This window comes from Antennarius striatus, chromosome 7, assembly GCF_040054535.1.
Source record: "Antennarius striatus isolate MH-2024 chromosome 7, ASM4005453v1, whole genome shotgun sequence".
Classification (NCBI taxonomy): Eukaryota; Metazoa; Chordata; class Actinopteri; order Lophiiformes; family Antennariidae; genus Antennarius; species Antennarius striatus.
This window is the reverse complement of record NC_090782.1, coordinates 827,108-847,766: the sequence shown is the minus strand read 5'-3', so window position 1 is coordinate 847,766 and position 20,659 is coordinate 827,108. Positions and strand designations below refer to the sequence as shown.

At 43.6% G+C, this 20,659-nt stretch overlaps 1 protein-coding gene across 1 annotated transcript; it reads right to left on the bottom strand.

The window, feature by feature from the left end:
• Positions 1 to 358: 358 nt before the first annotated feature.
• LOC137598970 (extracellular calcium-sensing receptor-like) lies at positions 359 to 4,356 on the bottom strand. The gene is made up of 8 exons (XM_068319583.1): positions 4,235 to 4,356; positions 3,716 to 4,010; positions 3,329 to 3,618; positions 2,645 to 2,940; positions 2,250 to 2,443; positions 1,921 to 2,142; positions 1,337 to 1,460; positions 359 to 1,257 (listed from the first exon to the last, which is right to left on the bottom strand). The coding sequence occupies exons 1-8, from the start codon at positions 4,339 to 4,341 to the stop codon at positions 359 to 361; spliced, it is 2,427 nt and encodes an 808-aa protein (XP_068175684.1). The 5' UTR covers positions 4,342 to 4,356.
• Between the last annotated feature and the right edge of the window lie 16,303 nt (positions 4,357 to 20,659).

Below are 20,659 nucleotides of genomic sequence, written 5' to 3'. Positions count from 1 at the left end.
ACGCTCGTGAATTCACCTCATTACAGATGTGTGGTCGGCAGTCACGTGGTACCTTATGTGCATTCTATTGGCTGACGACATCCAGAAGTGTGATACATTCCGTAAGTCTTGGACTTGAGACACAAAAGTGCTTTAAACAGTCTATCAGAGTGTGGGAAAAGGTAAAACAGATAGAAGGTGGTTTAATATCAGTATGGGAAGGGTTCAGAAATGTTGAAATTACCGTAAATAATTAGATTAAATAGATCACAACCTCAAACATGGATTCCTTAATCGCATGTGGTTCCTGAAATGCATTGACCGCAAAGAACGGGGGCACACTGTATATCATTGCTTATAGAACTCCGATGTCTCTGGATCATTTATTGTTCATCAAATTTTTCTTGGTGTTTTTCTCTGGTTTAAACAATATGATGAAACACTTTGGAGCATATATACAGAATATTAATCCAAAACTGGAGGCCAGAATGGCAAATATCTCTACAGCCACAGTAAATTTCCCAGGAGAGCTGACATACGCTGGGATAAAGGTGATCCAGACTGCACAGAATATCAACATGCTGAAGGTGATGAGCTTGGCTTCATTAAAACTATCAGGCAGTTTCCGAGCTAGAATAGCAAGCACTAAGCAAAAGACAGCGAGTAGCCCAATGTACCCGAGTACACCCCAGAACCCAACAGCTGAGCCTAAAGCACATTCCAGAATGATTATTTTCTTATATACAGTTAAGTTCTTGATTGGAAACGGGGGACTAACAACCAACCAAATGGTACATATTAATACCTGTATAAATGTTATGCAGGCTACAGTTATTCTTTGCTGCAGCGGACCAAACCATTTCATGACATTCCTGCCTGGGAGGGTGGCCTTGAAGGCCATTAATACTACAATTGTTTTGCCTAAAATACAAGACATGCAGAGGACAAAGGTGATTGCAAAGGCTGTGTGTCGCAGCATGCAGGACCAGTCAGAGGGTGCTCCAATGAAAGTTAATGAACTCAGGAAACACAGAGTCAGAGAGAAGAGCAGCAGGAAGCTCAGCTCAGAGTTGTTGGCCTTGACAATCGGGGATGTTCTATGTTGATAGAACAGAACTGCAGTCATGATGGTGAGACAGGCACCACCAACTGAGAACGCTGCCAGAATGATTCCTAGGACCTCATCGTAGGAAAGAAATTCAACAGGCTTGGGTAGACAAGTGTTGCTCTCTGCATTAGGCCAGAATTCATGAGAGCAAGGGGTACAATCAAGAGAGTCTAAAAAACAAAACAATATGGAAAATTAGTAATTATATACTGTATATCATCTAGTATTTATGAATATGAACTAAATCACCTGTAGAATTGCTAATCTCTCCATCAGGACATCGCACACAATCATAGCAGCAGATGGGTTTTCCTTTTTGAAGCACTTTACGGGTTCCTGGGTGACATCTGTCACTACACACTGACTTTGGAACCTGATACATGAATGCAAAGTCAAGAAGATTTAATATTTCATTACAATCAATAATTATTTAACAAATAATAAAATTGCAATTACAAACTATTTGTCAAAATTTATATTGAAATAGTCTTGAATCCTTGTAATATTTGTAATTGTTTGTGTTGTTTATAAAGGTCTATAGTATTTGAAATAATGCAATGTAGCTTCAGATAGACCAAAAAACAGATTTTTCTATTCATAAACATATCTTACAAAAATAAGATGAAAATAAAATGTGCTTAAGAACAAGGAGTTTCAGATATTATCTGTTCAATTTCAAGAAATGTACTTGATTTATTGACATCCACCTGGAGATTTTTTTTTTTATTTCATTTTAACACTAAAAAAAATTATAAAAACATTTGGAATAGTTCCCTTCACAGTCAGCATAAATTTCAAAAAGCATCCGTTTGAATAGGCTTAAAACCCCTTACTTTTGTGACACCCTCCATGAACATGAGGTTCGTATTAATTTGGAACTCCTGACCCGCTGGCAATGACCCATCATAATGTCCCACTGTCACAATCTCAATGCTGCCCCTGTGACTTTTCTGCCAATTCACCAGCTCATACTTGGCCACGGGATCCCCATTTGCATCAAATGACACGTCATAGCCGTTTTGGTTAAACTTCACTTTCTTCAAGTGATTAAGGACCTATGAGGTGAAGTTAAGGATTCCAAATTGAATTAAATGTATGTATTATATATATTATAGTTCTAAAATCGAAATGTGTTTTTCTGCTTTTAATAATTTTAACAAACCTGCTTTGATGAAAACTTGTTGTATTTGTCGCAGTAAGTTGAGGAATTTGTGTCCGGGCACAATGTGTTATGAAGGGCATGTGCTAATGCATAAACTGCCTTATAGACCATGTTAGTGATTCGAAGTTGAGATGTGTCGGTGTATGGGTTCTGGAGAGTCTGCATGTCTTCAGTTCCATCACACATTCTCTCACCTGTGGCAGTAACTGGACAGAACGTTTTTATCTCTTACATTAAAACCATATATTATATATCATAATATAAATAACAATAAAAGAAGGTCAAAATATTTTACCTGACACAAAACTAAATCCACAAAGTAATCTACATAAATTTGCGTTTTACTTTCTTAATTTCTGGTGGACCTTTTTACAACAACAGAAAAGTTCTCTCACATGTTCCCAGCCTGCAGTTGAATACAACCTCCCAGAACTCAGTGAGCACTGGGAAAGAGGCCACTTTTGTGGCAGAGAGATCCAGCAGGAAGTCTCTCAATCCAGGGATGACTGATTGCTCAATGCCAAATCCAATAGCTCCAGCACAGAATCTGTACTTCAGCATGTCTCTGTTGGTGACCCAAGCCTCAGTTCCTACCCATTGGCGGGGTGGAAAAGCCTCACGTGACAGCTCCTCCAGAAGGAGTCTCATTTCGGAATGGGAAATAAATGCCACAATAACGTGAGCTGTTGATCTGTGGAAGACATTCACATGTATTATAACAAGTGACAGACGTCCATGGTGTCATTTGTTTAAATTCATGAGTCTGTGTCATAGCAGAGGTTGAGAGAGTGAGTGGTTGTTGGCTTTCTTGTGGCTCCACAATGCGATGGAAACGTGTGTGGAGTTCACCCGGCCTCTCGCCCGTGGTCAGCTGGGATAGGCTCCAGCAACCACAGTGACCCAAAAAGTTAAAGAAGCAGATCTAGACTAGACATTTGTGGTCATCTAAATCTAAAAATGGATGCACAGATTTATCGAAGGATGGTTGGATGTGTGGATGGAATTGATTTAGTGCATTTTGTAAGGTTTGTGCAAATACAACCACTGTCACACTTTGACACAATCTGTGATATGGACACCTCCGGATCACATCAGCTACTCTCTGGATCTTGCTGCGTGGGTTTGTCCGATGGAAAGACACCGAGTATTCCACACAGATCCCCTCCTTCTGTGCCATGAGCAGGAAAGATGCCATACCGTTGTTGCCATAGTCTGAATCTGATCGGATTGCACCGATCCAAGTCCAGCCAAAATATTTTACAAGCTTGGCCAGTGCATCAGCCTGGAACTGGTCACTTGGTACAGTTCTGAAGAAATTAGGGTACTGCATCTTATCAGACAGACATGCACAAGTGGCAAAATGGCTCACCTAAGTGAAAACATAAATATGATTATTGAACATGGCAGGCACATGAATCAGTCCTCATTTCTATTAAAGACAGTTTGTCGGAAATTCAAATGTTTACTTGAGGAATGTTGAAGGTCCCAATAATGAGTGACATACTCATAGATCGTGTGGATCCAGATTCACCCACAACTCCCACCACCATACCAGACTGAGAGCAGTTATCACCACTGTGAAATGCCTGATCCAGGCTATTTGAAAGCTGAAATGCCACATGTACTGTTACTGGCACAGAGGTGCAGGAGTCATGGATCTGATAACCCAGTTTGACACCGGGCAGGAGCTCGGTGCTGTTGTTAATCTCCTCAATGGCAAAGATCATAGCCTGTGAGAAGCGCAGTTCACGGGAATCAATGCTGGAGACAGAAACTCAATTGTCAAACATGCATACGACGATGATGATGCACTATTTAAGCAGGTAGCATAAGAAAGAGATTTGAAATTTAATATCATGTGTGATAACAGACATTAATCTTGTAACTAAGGCAGCCACAGTTAATTACAAGCAAATGCAACACAAATAAAAGCATTTCAGTAACACACTCTGATACTCTCTCAACATTCACTTCTCCTGACAGACCTCCCTGTGCATCTCAGTGGCTCAGGTACAGTGGTGTAGTTATATCTCAAGGTGTGTTTGTAGTGGTGTATGGAGAAAACACCCCCAATAACAAAGTCTCCATCCATAGAGAATGCTGGCAGGCGAGCGGTACCTTGAGGTTTACATTTTACAGTTGGGGCCTGATTGTTAATTCTGTTAACAATACCCCCTGTAAATCTAGCCTTTTGTTTGAGACCATCTCCATAATACAGATCAAACATGAGCAAACCAACAATTAGAAATGAGATCTCCATCTCTCAATTGTCTGCATTTGTGTTTTCATGATTTATATATGTTTTAAGACAACTGCTCATCTCCCAGTATATTAAAGAGGGAACTCCCATTGGACTATGATTATCTTTTGTTAAGGTCTGTTGAGAATTGTGCCCTTCACATACAAATGATATAGACATTAGTGGATTGTTAATGTGATTCAATCTCATATTATGTGATTAACAATTTTCAGATTTTTCTGCATTTGAGATTATATTAAAATACTACGGTTTCACAGTCTTTTGTAAAAAATATCAATACAAACAAAGTGAATAAAGAGTAAATTTTGTCATAATTTTATTTGTTAAATTACAGGAGAAAATCCTCATTTTATAGATCCAACAGAAAGATAGTTTAGAGACTTTCTACTCTTATGTATGTTTTCCGCAGGAAATCATTTTCCAATAGTTTTTGGGGATCAGGAATTGAATGTGTTCTGTACTGTCATGAGTGTCATAATTTTTTCAGTATAGTGTGTGTCTGAATGATGCATTGTGACTTGTGTGGTGTCAGGGCACACCAGTTGACCAGTGATTTTCATTAGATAGATACTTTATTAATCCCGGAGGAAATTGTATACTAGGCCAGAGGCGATGTGTAGGGTATCATCACTCTGGCAGCAGAAATTCTTCCCCAGAGGGCAGTTGGGGAGACCTGTTCCTCCTCCCCGGGCAAAGTGTCAGATGAAACTACTTGGCACAGGACACACACTGTACCCTCTTACAGGACATAAATACACCTGTGTATATTGCCTCCCTATGTGGTCAATTTCAGGCCAGTCTCTACCCTAAATCATTAGCTGTACTTGGTGGGACCATGTACACAGTCGTAAACAAAAATCCACAGACACATGTCTACAAGTTGGAGGATGACAATAGTAATATGAAATTGGTACATCGTAATCTCACTCTGGATTGTCATGGGGATCAGGGTATGGACCAAAATGTAGGACACTTGTGGAGAAGTTTTTGTCCAGGGTTTAATCAGAAAATCAAAACTCCCGATACAGGCAAGAATCAAAACAAGTTGTAAGCGGAGAAACAAAGCGTAGGCAGAACTACAAGGCAGAACTACGAGATGAAATGGCAAAGAACACAGACCACACCTGGCTTAAAAGGCCTCATGTTAAGCACACTGATCAAGTCCAGGTGTGGGGACCAGTAACAGGTGTGGAGATGAGCACAGGTGTGGAGCTGTCCTCCCCCTTCACTGAGATCTGGTGGCGGTGGGTGGGTTGCCGTGCAGGCTCAGGGGGCTCCTTTGGTGCAGGTCCAAAGGGGGGACGGGGTCTGTTGACCAGGGCAGAGTGTCCTCAGTGCACTCCCAACCACATCGCACCGCCCAGGGTGGGGATCGTGCCCACAAAACCCAAGGCGCCAGGGGACTGCAGCAATGTCGGCAAGTCACCTGACCCATTTTGAAACATGGACCAAGGAGTGAGGGGGTGTCTTCCAAACCCTGTGACGCAGTGGAAGTGGGGGCTGGCGCAACACCAGCTGAGGTGGGATCCCGGAGAGGGCCCAACCCTGTCCCCGGACTCACCACCAGCCCATCTCGCCTGCTCCGTCAGGGAGGTGGAGCGTGAGTGCAAGCGATAGGACCCGAAAGATGGTGAGCTATGCCTGGGCAGGGCAAAATCTCTCACTGGTTTGATCTTAGAAACATGAAATGTCGGGTGTATCAAGGAATGGGGCAGACGCAGACAAACGGCCACTGGGTTGATGATCTTGGAGATGGGGAATGGTCCCACAAACCGAGGAGCCAGCTTCCATGACTCAACATGGAGAGGGAGATCGCGTGTAAACAACCAGACCCGTTGACCCAGCTTATATTGTGGGGCAGGCGTGTGTCTCTGGTTGGCGGACCACCTATACCGATCCGACGAACGGAGTAGGGCGGCCCGGGCCTGCATCCAGGTGCGGCGACATCGTCGGACGAACATCTGCACAGAAGGGACACCAACCTCCCATTCCTACTCAGGAAACAATGGCGAGAGACCGGTGGCAGAACTGGGCAGGGTGTTGTGGGCGTACTCCACCTAAAGTAATTGTCTAGACCAAGATGAAGGGTTGCGAGATGCCAGGCAGCACAATGCTGTCTCCATCTCTTGGTTCATGCGTTCTGCTTGGCTGTTGGACTGCGGATGAAATCCGGAAGTCAGACTGACTTTGGCCCCCAGCAAGCTGCAGAACTCCTGCAAGAAGTGAGGTGTAACTTGTGGCCCCCGATCAGAGACCACGTCTCTAAGGGAGACCATGCAACCGGAAAACATGGAGGAGTAGCAGCTCAGCAGTCTCCTTGGCAGAAGGCAACTTGGGTAAAGGTACCAGATGGACAGACTTAGAAAATCAATCAATAATGTTCAGAATAATTGTGTTACCCTCAGAGACTGGTAGTCCAGTAACAAAGTCCGGAGATATATATGACCAAAGGTGACGTGGCAGAGGCAGCGTCTGGAGAAGTCCCAGGAACCCAGGAACCGTTGCAGCTCCTTACGTGACGCAGGGGTGGGCCAGGCTATAACAGCTGAAGTCTTTGCTTGGTCCACAGAAATCTTCCCGACACCGATTGTACTGTTATCTTCATGTGTTATACTTTCTAAGCATTAACATGAATGAAACAGCCAGCCAAACTCCTTTCCAAGAGCCAGGAAGTGAGCGACCTCGCTCCTTTAATAACTCTCCACACAATTTAGTGGCGATGACACATTGAAATGGAGTGAAACTATAAAATAAAATACAAAAAATATAGGTAAATAATCTTATAAACAGTTTAAACAATTGCAATTAACTTAATGGACACATAACAGGTAAGTAGATAGCTGTAAGGTTGTTTTCTAAACACATACAATAAAGTTTCTAAATACAAATAAACTTTACAAAATGTCCGCAAATATAAACACTTAAACATAAATAAAAACATCTACACTTACAGCCACTGCTTTCTGGAGGACTGGCACGGAGGATTGCACTCAATAATGAAGTTGTAACACACTCGATGTCATCACGCTTTTCGTCTCCGCTCGCATCGCTACTCTACTTCCTACTTCCTGTTTCCTATTTCCTGTTACTGCTAACTTCGGTCCTTCAAAATAAAAGCATCGCGATCTTTCTAAAACGCGAATAAAACAATAATAAAACACATTTATATAATCAAACTTAACTTTAAACATTCTAAACACATTAAACACATTTAAACAAACTCAGGGCAGAACACTCCCCGTCTGGCATTTACTGATGCCACTTGAGACTTAACCGTCCACATTTGAACTTTGACCTTTGTTTGGCAGGAGCAAGACAACATCAGAAATAGGTCTTAAGAATGTTTTCGCTTTGTCTTGCGATGTTGTTTTGACCTCGATTTTGCTGACTGCTACTCGGAATGTAAAGGTGTCAGAGTCTATGTCCCAGCATAAGCCAAGGCTCCTTTGGACAGGAAGAGCTTCTTCATCAAGGCCTAAGTCTTTGAGGCCTGCTGCCAGGTCTCCAGGCGTAAAGGCTTGCATTACTGTGACACTGTTTGAGGCGATCTTATGCAGTTTCAGATTTGATTTGGCCAGTGAGGCTTGAGTGCGCTTAAGAAGATCAATTGCCTCAGTCTCAGATGGGAGGGAAGTTAGCCCGTCGTCCACATAGAAGTGTCTGTCGACGAAACGGCGTGTGTCAGATCCAAACTCTTGTTCACCTGCTTGGGCTGCTCTTCGTAGGCTGTACATAGCAACTGCAGGTGAGGGACTGTTCCCGAATACATGTACTCGCATTCGGTACTCTGCTATTTCTTTGGTCAGGTCATTATCTTTGTGCCAGAGGAATCTTAAGAAGTTTCGGTGGTCTTTTCTCACCAAGAAACCATAGAACATTTGTTGGATGTCAGCTGTTAGCGCGACAATGTCTTTCCTGAAGCTATCTGGATGATCATTAAATTTAGTGAGCCCTGTGGCTACTAACTCCCTGCGAGCGAGGTACTTAGCAAAGTATATTACATTAGTAGCTGGAGCTGTGGGGGAATTCTGTCTGTTGTTTCTTGGAGGATAATTTGGATAGCTTGGACATCTGAATGAAGAGGGTCCATGCTCCTGATAGGTTTTAGAGGCAGACTGGAGTTTCTGAGGTTGTGAGCTAGGAGGCTGAAAGGGAGAGTCTGGAATGTGAGGCAGATGTATCTGATGCTCAGGTACAGTTAAGTACTCTCTCCGCTGCGTATCTCTCGCTGGTTTTGCATCATAGTGGTATGCAGGGGTTATTTCAGAAGCTTCCTGCTTTATTGGTGATGTCGTTTCTTTGAGGAGAGGAGAGGCTCTTTCTGGAGGGGTTGTGACTGGTTTAAAGGTGACATCAGCCTGATGTTCCAGAAATGCCTCTGTTAACTGTCTTACTGTACGTGGTGAGACGCTGCTCCTGACGCTGCGCACATCCTCACATTCTATTCCTACTGCAGCTTCTAAAGCTTCAGCCTCAGCAATGGCAGCAGCGGCTGCCTTTTCTTCTTCCAATGCTTCCAGATCCGCTTCTAACATAGCCTTTTCCAGATCTAATTTAGCTCTCTGTTATTTAAATTCTAATTCCTTTTTTGCAAACATAGCTTTTGCACGAGCAGCTCCGGCTCTGGCTCTAGCTTTAGCAGCAGCACTTGCTACTGAAGACTCAGCAGAAGAGGCAGATTTGATGCTATGTGATGATCGACTGACTGAAGATGCTCTTTCATTGTCTCTCGCCTGGTCCTCCATAACTGTGATGCACAAATCCTTCTAATGTTATGGCTTTTCACTGTACTGTTCTCTTCATGTGTTATACTTTCGAAGCGTTAACATGAATGAAACAGCCAGCCAAACTCCTTTCCAAGAGCCAGGAAGTGAGCGACCTCGCTCCTTTAATAACTCTCCACACAATTTAGTGGCAATGACACATTGAAATGGAGTGAAACTATAAAATAAAATACAAAAAGTATATGTAAATAATCTTATAAACAGTTTAAACAATTGCAATTAACTTAATGGACACATAACAGGTAAGTAGATAGCTGTAAGGTTGTTTTCTAAACACATACAATAAAGTTTCTAAATACAAATAAACTTTACAAAATGTCCGCAAATATAAACACTTAAACATAAAGAAAAACATCTACACTTACAGCCACTGCTTTCTGGAGGACTGGCACGGAGGATTGCACTCAATTATGAAGTTGTAACACACTCTATGTCATCACGCTTTTCGTCTCCGCTCGCATCGCTACTCTGCTTCCTACTTCCTGTTTCCTATTTCCTGTTACCGCTAACTTCGGTCCTTCAAAATAAAAGCATCGCAAACTTTCTAAAATGCGAATAAAACAATAATAAAACACATTTTTATAATCAAACTTAACTTTAAACATTCTAAACACATTAAACACATTTAAACAAACTCAGGGCAGAACACCGATGATGAAGCCGAGGACGGACACCTCAGAAACATGAAATTCACATTTCTCTGCTTTTACAAAAAGCTGATGGTCCAAAAGTCTCTGCAACACCAGGCGGACGTGTATAACATGTTCCTGTGGGGACTTGGAAAAGATCAAAATATCATTCAGATTCACAAACATAGATATTAAGGAGATCACGTAGACATCATTCACTAGCCCCTGGAAGACAGCAGGGGCATTAGTTAAACCGAACGGTGTGACTAGGTACTCATAATGTCCACTAGGAGTATTCAACGCTGTCTTCCACTCGTCACCCTCTCTGATATGGACTAGATGATATGCATTTCTTAAATCAAGTTTACTGAAAATGGTAACTTCATGCAAAACTTCAAAAGCAGAGGTCCCAGTAAACATCGGCACCCCGGTTAAGTCAGACATCTCGATAGGACAACATGGAGTGAGATTAGACAATATGGATTTAAGGCATACAGCATGACAATGAGTACCCCACTGAAGGATAGTTCCAGAGACCCAGTCTATGTGTGGGTTGTGCCTTCTTAACCGCGGGTAGCCCAAAATCACTGGCTGCTGTGGAGCGTGAATGAGGTGGAACGAAAGAGTCTCTCTATGATTCCCCGACAAACACATGAACAAAGGCACAGTTTGGTGTGTGACCCGGCAGATAAGACTACCATTCAGGGCGGTGGTAAAAGGGCATGGTCAAAGGTTCCTTACTGATCCCTAATTGCGTGACTAGAGCAATGTCATCAGATTAGCGTCAGCACCAGAGTCAATTAGCACACCTACCTCGATCTCTTGACCGGCGCAACGAAGTAGGGCGTGCAGCACTGGTCGAGAGGACACACTGAAGTTAGCACCCTCTGTTTAACTGGTGACCCCTGCCTTTTTCTGGACATGTAGACGCAAAATGGCCGGACTGACCACAATAGAGGCAGAGATTTCCCGGTAGATGATGCTCTCTCTCTGCTGGAGACAGACTAGCCCGACCTAGTTGCATGGGCTCCATCTGATCTCTACGGACATCCTTCTGTGGTAACAGGGAAGAGGACGGAGACGTAGGGGCAGAGGCTAGCATCTGGACTGCTTCAGGATGACGAGCTCTCTCCCTCTTGCGCTCCTGGAGACGGACATCGATGTGAGTGGCCAGAGCGACGAGAGAGTCCAAATCCGCAGGAGGATCCCGTATCGCTAATTCATCTTTGATAAGGTCTGCCAGTCCATTATAAAAAACGTCAAACAGAGAAGCGGACTTCCAGTCACTCTCCGATGCCATGATGCGGAACTCTTTCGAGTAATCCACCACAGATCTTCCCCCTTGAGATAAATTCAACAGACCCCTGGCTGCCTCTCTTCCAGGAGTCACATGATCAAAGACCTTTCGGAACTCGGTGGAGAAGGACTTGACAGAGGCTGTGGTGAGAGTGTTTTATCCAGCAAAATACCAAAATAAAACCCAAAGTACAACGAGGATGGTTTTACAGCCAAAACGGGAATTATTTTATTGATACACAGATCGTCAGTACAGATCAATCGGGAACAGCCACTGGATACATGTCTCCTGACCCTTTTATATTCACCCTTTTTTATATTCACCCTTTCATTATTGTGTACGTGAGAGGTGTGCATGTCTGATTCATGGGAAAACAAGAAATATTGATTATGGGCGAATATCCAAAATCTAAATGTCACCATGACCCGCTCCCTACCTTTCCTGTTTTTTGGACAATTTGGTTGTTCATTGCCAAACTTGAAAATGTGTTTCCTCTGATTTGAAGTGTGGCCTGAGCATGCATTATTTCACTTCCACAAGGCACAGATACGCGACTGCCGCTCCAACTCGGCAGTTCCCCATTCACGGGCTCTTCCCGTGAGCAGGGAGATGATGTATGCCACGCAGTCTCGCTCAGTTGGAAAAGCCGAGGGTTGCTGCTCAAAAACAAGAGAGCATTGGACCAGAAAAGGACTGCGGGTACCCAGAACAACGTTGACGAATGACCTTGGCTAAACACTGGAGGTGATGGTCAAAATGTTGGGTCAGATTGGGTTCAGATGTGGGGTCTTGTTGAGCAGGATCACTGTCGGCTGGGTTCATTTTTGGCAGGGGTCAGGTACCGGGTAATCAGTCCAACAAACCAATGACAGATGAACAGGCAGAGTCCAATAAAACAGAGAAGATTATACACAGGAAGGCAATCCAAAACCAGGCAGACAAATCCAAAGAGGGGTCGACGAAAGGTAGGGTATGGGAAACAGGCTGGGTCAATAACAAGAATCAGAGTAACAGGCAGGAATCAAAGGCGAACACTAAACAATCTGGCAGGGAACAGAAGGCAGGACTGGCTTATGAAGTACGGAGACAGATTGAGGAGTGGCTGCAGGTGTGTGAAGAGACGGCAGGTGCAGAGAATGAAGTGATTGCAGATGAGATAGGATCTGGAATGATATGACTTGTTAGAAAAGAAAACAAAGAAAAGGGAAGCTTAATTGTCTGGAGACATGACACGCTGGCTCGGAGCCGGGCGTGGAATGGGAGCCGCCTGGTGGGCCACTTTTGGTGGAATGAACCAAACGGCGGGTTAAAGCGCCCAATGACGACGCTCATCAGAACCCAGAAAAGGTGTTGGTCGATATAGACAGCAGGACAGTGGCCATGGAAGTCGGAACTCGCTAAGGAGTAACAACGAATCAATTAGCCCTGAAAATGGATGGCGCTGGAGTGTCGAGCCCATACCCGGCCGTAGTCAGCAAAGGTTAGCCACGAGGGCTATGCCGCAATGAGTAGGAGGACCAACGCGATGTGCACAGAAGCCTAGCCCGGGTGGAGCCGCCATGGATCTTGGTGGTAGTAGCAAATATTCGAACATCGTCATCTAATTAGTGACTCGCATGAATGGATGAACGGGATTCCCACTGTCTCTACCTACTGTCTAATGAAACCACAGCCAAGGGAACGGGCATAGTAGAATCAGCTGGGAAAGAAGACCATGTTGAGCTGGACTCTAGTCTGGCACTGTGAAGAGACATGCGAGGTGTAGAATAAATGGGAAGGCTCAGCCGCTGGTGAAATACCATTACTCTTATTGTTTTTTTCACTTACCCGGTGAGGCAGGGAGGCGAGCCCCACGCGGGCTCTCGTTTGTGGCGTCAAGCGCCCGGCCCCTCCGAGGTCGGGCGCAACCTGCCAGTGGCAGGTGGGGAGTTTGACTGGGGCGGGACACCTGTAAAACGGTAACGCAGGTGTCCTAAGGTGACCTCAGGGATGACAGAAACCTCCCCTGGAGCAGAAGGGTTAAAGCTTGCTTGATCTTGATTTTCAGTATGAATACAGACCATGAAAGCGGGGCCTCACGATCCGTCTGACTTTTTGGGTTTTAAGTAGAAGGTGTCAGAAAAGTTATCAGGGTGAGGGTTAGGGTTAGGGCGGCAGTGGCTCAGCGGTAGAGCAGATGTCTTGAAGACAGATCGCCCAGCCATCGGTGGATCGATTCCCGCTCCTGCCAGAACATCTCCGGAGTGTGAGCTGACGGTGGGAGGCGTCAGCTCACCTCCCAGCCACTGCCGAGGCGCCCTTGAGCAAGGCGCCGTCCCCCTTACAAGCTGCTCTATTGGGGCGCACTCCAGGAAGCTGCTGCCCGTCACTCTGCCTCCCGATGTACAGCTTGATGTTGTGTTGTATACTAACTGCATGATTACAGGCCCCTTTGTGTGCTGTGGTTGTTTCAGGGGCCTGTACATACATAGTGTGTGTGAAAAACTAACACAAAAAAAAAAGTAACAAATGTACACCTGAGTGACAAATGTAATTTCCCCTAGGGGATCAATAAAGTGTATCTTCTTCTTCTTCTTCTTCTTCTTCACAGGGATAACTGGTTTGTGGCAGCCAAGCGTTCATAGCAACGTCGCTTGATCCTTCGATGTCGGCTCTTCCTATCATTGTGAAGCAGAATTCACCAAGCGTTGGATTGTTCAGCCACTAAAAGGAAACGTGAACTGGGTTTAGACCATTGTGAAACAGCTTAGTTTTACCCTACTGATGATGTGTTGTTGCAAGAGTAATCCTGCTCAGGACCAGAGGAACCGCAGGTTCAGACATTTGGTGTAGGTGTGTGGTAGAAAGTTTTTAATACAATAAAATAATACAATATAATAATATAATAAAATCATATAATAAAATCATATAATAAAATAATATCATTTAATTGAACCAAAAATCTAGAGTGTACGTGTGTCAAATCTTTCAGCACTTGGGAGAAACGGCCCCAGGAAGTCTCCAGGTCATGAAAGATTCTGCAAGAATCCAATCTGCTTTTAGAAGTGTTTGTGTAAATGTCAGTATCTGTTCATAATTTTGTCTGCACTAAATGTCCGTGTGACTGATTAGGTTATGTCAGCAGCCATGTGAAACTGTCGACTTGATATCTCTGCTAACTTCTTGAGGTCATGACGTACCTACTGAAACTGGGGGAAAGATTAGTGGAGAGCAGAGGGAACAAAGTTAAACAACTGATTCGCACCTCCCATAGTTACGCCTTTGGAGTATAAAAAGATATGTGATTCATTTCCTAGTTTGTACTTGAAGTTTTCCTGTACCCAGAATATTCTGCAACAACAACACCTCAAATGGACCATTTATCATCTCCAGAGCTCTCATGATTTGATAAGTATTTGTTGAACTTGTCTGTTTGTTGAACCTGTCTGTCTGTCAATATCATCGATGATGTTATCAGACTCATACTCTAATGATATTTTACATGATTTGAATTGGCAAATAAATACTTGTATTTTTCACACTGTCTCCTGTCCTTAAGAGAAACGAAACCCCCACCACAAAGTGGCGTCACGAACAGCGAGGGTTTCAAGACTCCACCCGGCGCCTGTAGCGCCTCTCCCAGGCAGACAGACTGCACTGTACACAAACATAAGGCAAGCTTTTTGGCTTAAATATTGCGTTACTCTCTGTCTGGAAGAGATGCTATGGTTTCTGGTGAGATCTGTTTGCTAAACATAATTTTAAAAAGATAAATTTGTTTAGTTAGTCTTCCCAAAACTACCTGTGTGGGTCATCGTGGGTTGAGTATTTGTCTGAATATATGTTGTTTGTCTGCTCAATATCTGTTTGCTTGGCATGAAAATATTTGTCTACTCTTTTCTCTTATTAAATGGGTGACTTTCAATAAACTTTAGAAAACGAAAATAAAAAGGTTGAGGTTGAGGTTTTAAAAGACAGTCTATTCGGCGAGAAAGTTTTGTGAAGATGTCAGATCCAATATTGAATCGGTAAATTGTGGGTCTTTGGTGATTGGCTGACAGTCTATTTGTACACATAAATTATTTGTTTGACTGTTAATGTCCGACGTTTTCCGTCCTGGTGGGACACAGCGGTAAAAGCCCACGGGTGGCCTTTGTTTGAATCGTTAAAGAACAAACAAAGCTTCGAAAGCCACAATAAAATTAGAGACTTGTTTGCTGTGGAGGACGGAACTTCAGATCGGGTGCCCCACGATTTTCTAACTTCAGGGTTGGTGAAACTGTGTGGACCGCACTTATGAGGTCAAGATTTCTGATCAAGCTGATGATTGTTGAAGAGTTTTGACGCCGTTCAGGCCGGTTTCCATAGGTGACGGGGTGATGAACACATGGAGTGCGTCAATGATCGATTCATCTCCGGTCGTTGCGTAGAGCCTTGAGCTGGATTCCCATGTGGAGTGTGAAGTACGGCCGGTCCACCTGAGGTCTCTGTACATATTTGTCCGGACTGGGGTGGGAACATTTTATGTTCCTGTTAGACTCTTTCTAATGTCATACACATTGCTTAAGTGCTTGTGGAGATTGATAAATTGGTGATTTGCCTATAAATACCTGTCTATTTGTTCTTTGTCCTCTCTCTCCCTCTCTCTCCCACCCTCCCCCTGGCCTCACACTCTACTTCTCTGTTTATCTGAAAAGGAATTTGTTGCTAACACGTGTGTGTGTGTGTGTGTGTGTGTGTGTGTGTGTGTGTGTGTGTGTGTGTGTGTGTGTGTGTGTGTGTGTGTGTGTGTGTGTGTGTGTGTGTGTGTGTGTCTGGATGTGTGTGTGCGGTTGACAAGGACGGACAGAAATTAGACAAATGTGGATGAGATGAATGTGGATGATTTGATCTGTGTGTGTGTTAGTGCTGAGTGATAAACCGTCATATTTTTATGTGTAATATTTTGGTGTAGTGGTATCGAGTGTCTTATAGGAAAATAGATTTTTGAGTTGTTGGTAATTGAACTTTAGATTCTTGATAACCGTGGTGTGAATGAACAGACCTGGTATTTTTCATTTTTATCTTTTTGTTAGAGAAAGCCAATGGTTGCCTTTCTCTCTTTGCTTGAGTTTGATTGCGTTAGACGCAGTTAAAGATTTATCTGAAAGCCCCAATAATTAATATTAACTGTTGTCTCTAATATTTTTATTTGTTACACATGTTGGAGGCTATCCAGCTTCAGAACACTGTTTGGGTTCATGTTGGAGGCTATCCAGCTTCAGAACACTGTTTGGGTTCATGTTGGAGGCTATCCAGCTTCAGAACACTGTTTGGGTTCATGTTGGAGGCTATCCAGCTTCAGAACACTGTTTGGGTTCATGTTGGAGGCTATCCAGCTTCAGAACACTGTTTGGGTTCATGTTGGAGGCTATCCAGCTTCAGAACACTGTTTGGGTTCATGTTGGAGGCTATCCAGCTTCAGAACACTGTTTGGGTTCATGTTGGAGGCTATCCATCTTCAGAACACTGTTTGGGTTCATGTTGGAGGCTATCCAGCTTCAGAACACTGTTTGGGTTCATGTTGGAGGCTATCCATCTTCAGAACACTGTTTGGGTTCATGTTGGAGGCTATCCAGCTTCAGAACACTGTTTGGGTTCATGTTGGAGGCTATCCAGCTTCAGAACACTGTTTGGGTTCATGTTGGAGGCTATCCAGCTTCAGAACACTGTTTGGGTTCATGTTGGAGGCTATCCAGCTTCAGAACACTGTTTGGGTTCATGTTGGAGGCTATCCAGCTTCAGAACACTGTTTGGGTTCATGTTGGAGGCTATCCAGCTTCAGAACACTGTTTGGGTTCATGTTGGAGGCTATCCAGCTTCAGAACACTGTTTGGGTTCATGTTGGAGGCTATCCAGCTTCAGAACACTGTTTGGGTTCATGTTGGAGGCTATCCAGCTTCAGAACACTGTTTGGGTTCATGTTGGAGGCTATCCAGCTTCAGAACACTGTTTGGGTTCATGTTGGAGGCTATCCAGCTTCAGAACACTGTTTGGGTTCATGTTGGAGGCTATCCAGCTTCAGAACACTGTTTGGGTTCATGTTGGAGGCTATCCAGCTTCAGAACACTGTTTGGGTTCATGTTGGAGGCTATCCAGCTTCAGAACACTGTTTGGGTTCATGTTGGAGGCTATCCAGCTTCAGAACACTGTTTGGGTTCATGTTGGAGGCTATCCAGCTTCAGAACACTGTTTGGGTTCATGTTGGAGGCTATCCAGCTTCAGAACACTGTTTGGGTTCATGTTGGAGGCTATCCAGCTTCAGAACACTGTTTGGGTTCATGTTGGAGGCTATCCAGCTTCAGAACACTGTTTGGGTTCATGTTGGAGGCTATCCAGCTTCAGAACACTGTTTGGGTTCATGTTGGAGGCTATCCAGCTTCAGAACACTGTTTGGGTTCATGTTGGAGGCTATCCAGCTTCAGAACACTGTTTGGGTTCATGTTGGAGGCTATCCAGCTTCAGAACACTGTTTGGGTTCATGTTGGAGGCTATCCAGCTTCAGAACACTGTTTGGGTTCATGTTGGAGGCTATCCATCTTCAGAACACTGTTTGGGTTCATGTTGGAGGCTATCCAGCTTCAGAACACTGTTTGGGTTCATGTTGGAGGCTATCCAGCTTCAGAACACTGTTTGGGTTCATGTTGGAGGCTATCCAGCTTCAGAACACTGTTTGGGTTCATGTTGGAGGCTATCCAGCTTCAGAACACTGTTTGGGGTCATGTTGGAGGCTATCCAGCTTCAGAACACTGTTTGGGTTCATGTTGGAGGCTATCCAGCTTCAGAACACTGTTTGGGTTCATGTTGGAGGCTATCCATCTTCAGAACACTGTTTGGGTTCATGTTGGAGGCTATCCATCTTCAGAACACTGTTTGGGTTCATGTTGGAGGCTATCCAGCTTCAGAACACTGTTTGGGTTCATGTTGGAGGCTATCCAGCTTCAGAACACTGTTTGGGTTCATGTTGGAGGCTATCCAGCTTCAGAACACTGTTTGGGTTCATGTTGGAGGCTATCCAGCTTCAGAACACTGTTTGGGGTCATGTTGGAGGCTATCCAGCTTCAGAACACTGTTTGGGTTCATGTTGGAGGCTATCCAGCTTCAGAACACTGTTTGGGTTCATGTTGGAGGCTATCCAGCTTCAGAACACTGTTTGGGTTCATGTTGGAGGCTATCCAGCTTCAGAACACTGTTTGGGTTCATGTTGGAGGCTATCCAGCTTCAGAACACTGTTTGGGTTCATGTTGGAGGCTATCCAGCTTCAGAACACTGTTTGGGTTCATGTTGGAGGCTATCCAGTTTACAAACACCATCTAGTGAAAAACATTCATGTGGAGTTAAAAGTCATTTTTGTCATGACATTGGGTTGATTGATAAGTGTGTCACTATAGATGCTCACTGAGACAATTCTGACTGAGTTTAGCATAAATTAGCATCAACTGGCATAAAATTACCATAGACTAGCATATAATAGCGTGTTAGCATGTTAGCTTAGCATGTGAGCTTGGCATAAATTAGCATAGGTTAGCGTACATTAGCGTGTTAGCATATTATCTTAGCATGTTAGCTTAGCATAAAATAGCACATTTAATTGATTATACTTTAATGTAGTAGCTTTGGATAGCATAATAAGCTTAGCATTACTTAGCTTATAATTGCTAATCGTGAGCGGTTGGTTGTTTCGGTGTCTGGAGGAGCTGTGCTGGCAGCCTGTGTGCAAAGCTAATACAGAAACATCCTAGATACATGTAAATTGACAATTTGTTCTTTGTCTGTGGTTGGCTCGGGATGTCTGAAAATACATTTTTTTTATAGTTACTATCGTGCAGTTTATATAGAGATTTGATTTTAAAAAAGGGGAGGTTGTAGTACTTATACATAAACATCATATAGACACATACATACATAATTCTACACATATAGAAATATTTTACTTTAATTCAACCATATTCAATAAAATGATCTTTTCACTGTTGATCTGTGTTTATCATTTTACACTCTAATCTACAACATCTTTTAAATTGTGTGTTCTGTAATTGTGTTTCAGTATCATTTTGCACCATTTTTCACATCACAACATAACTGCTTATTTTCCATTCATTATCATATACATATACACATTTTACATCACTACACAACTGCTTACATTGTCTGTGCTGTGTGAATCATGGGGTCTGAATCACAGAGTTTGACTGCAGTGGGGATTCTCAGTAAACTGACCCCACTGTTGTCTGATGACATAAATAAAGTCTGTAAAAAATGGAGCAAGCAGACGTGAAGCAATCGGTCTCCCTGGCCTGCGGATGGTACATTTGACTTAAGTCAAAGAGATGGAGGCTTTGATAAAAAACTATAAACCAAAGAATAAAAAATCTAAACGTGTTCAAAAGCGCGACAGAGAATTAACTATTTTGCAGATGTTTCAAACCCAAGGAGAGAAATTAAGAAGCGCTTCTAAAAAACATGTAGGGAAGTTAGTTGATGCAGGAAAGAAAGTGTCTCCTCCTACGTACTCTTCTCAGATGCCGATCCGAAAAGTGATATATTTATTCCAAGTGGTATATGTGCAGCCTCCAGTCTGGGTAGATCCTGTAATGGGACGAGGCAGAGGAATGACAGCAAGATGAATGAACAATCCTAAGATGGGACCACCTAGATGCTATAATTTTGGAAAAGTGGGACACTTCTGCAACAATTGCTAACCACCTCGTTATGCTGGATCTCAAAACATGCAAGGACAGAACAATTACCAACAGAGTTTTCGGGGACCTGTCAACCCCTGGCAGGGACCTCCTGCTGGGTACCAGGGGGGCCTTGAGGATCCTAAGGGGGGGGTTATCAGCTGGCTGTTACATCACACCCTGATGAAGAACCGATGCTTCAGGTTAAATTAGCGGGAAAGCCTATGGAGATGATGGCGGGTCCATGTGCTGCTTACACCTGAGTGGGCCAGGCCTACTCGCAACACCTCCCAAGATCAGGACAATATGTTCGAATCGTTGGATTCTCAGGGACAAAGCAGCTGATACCTACTTCCAAACCAGTCCCCTTGCAATTCCAAGGAAAAACTATAGAACTACCTGTGCTGATATCAGATCAAACTCCTGTGAATCTTCTTGGAAGAGATGCGTTGTGTTAACTTCAGTGCACCATTTCGTGCACTCCAGTAATTGTTGATGCAAGAAAACTCCAAATGACTTTGAAACCAGAAGAGGAAATGGTGTGTTGGCTTGGAAACCTGAGTGACTCCTTTCTGAATCCAGCCAATGAGTGGATGAACTTTATCAAAGCAAACTTGCCAGATGCGAAGCCACCAACATGCCCAAAACATACTACACTTTAATTTTTAAGATGGATCTAAAGCCAGACCAAACATTTGGGTTAATGATCAACCTGAAAGGGTTGAGATTTGGTCTGGTTAC

Bases quoted from the DNA above. Each gene is read 5' to 3' on its own strand.
- LOC137598970 (XM_068319583.1), bottom strand. From the start codon at position 4,341: ATGGATGGAGACTTTGTTATTGGGGGTGTTTTCTCCATACACCACTAC. The intron at 3,619-3,715 runs GTAAACATTTGA...GTTTTCACTTAG, and splicing joins GGACCTTCAACATTCCTCAA to GTGAGCCATTTTGCCACTTG. The intron at 2,444-2,644 runs GTGAGAGAACTT...TTACTGCCACAG, and splicing joins CAACTGCAGGCTGGGAACAT to GTGAGAGAATGTGTGATGGA.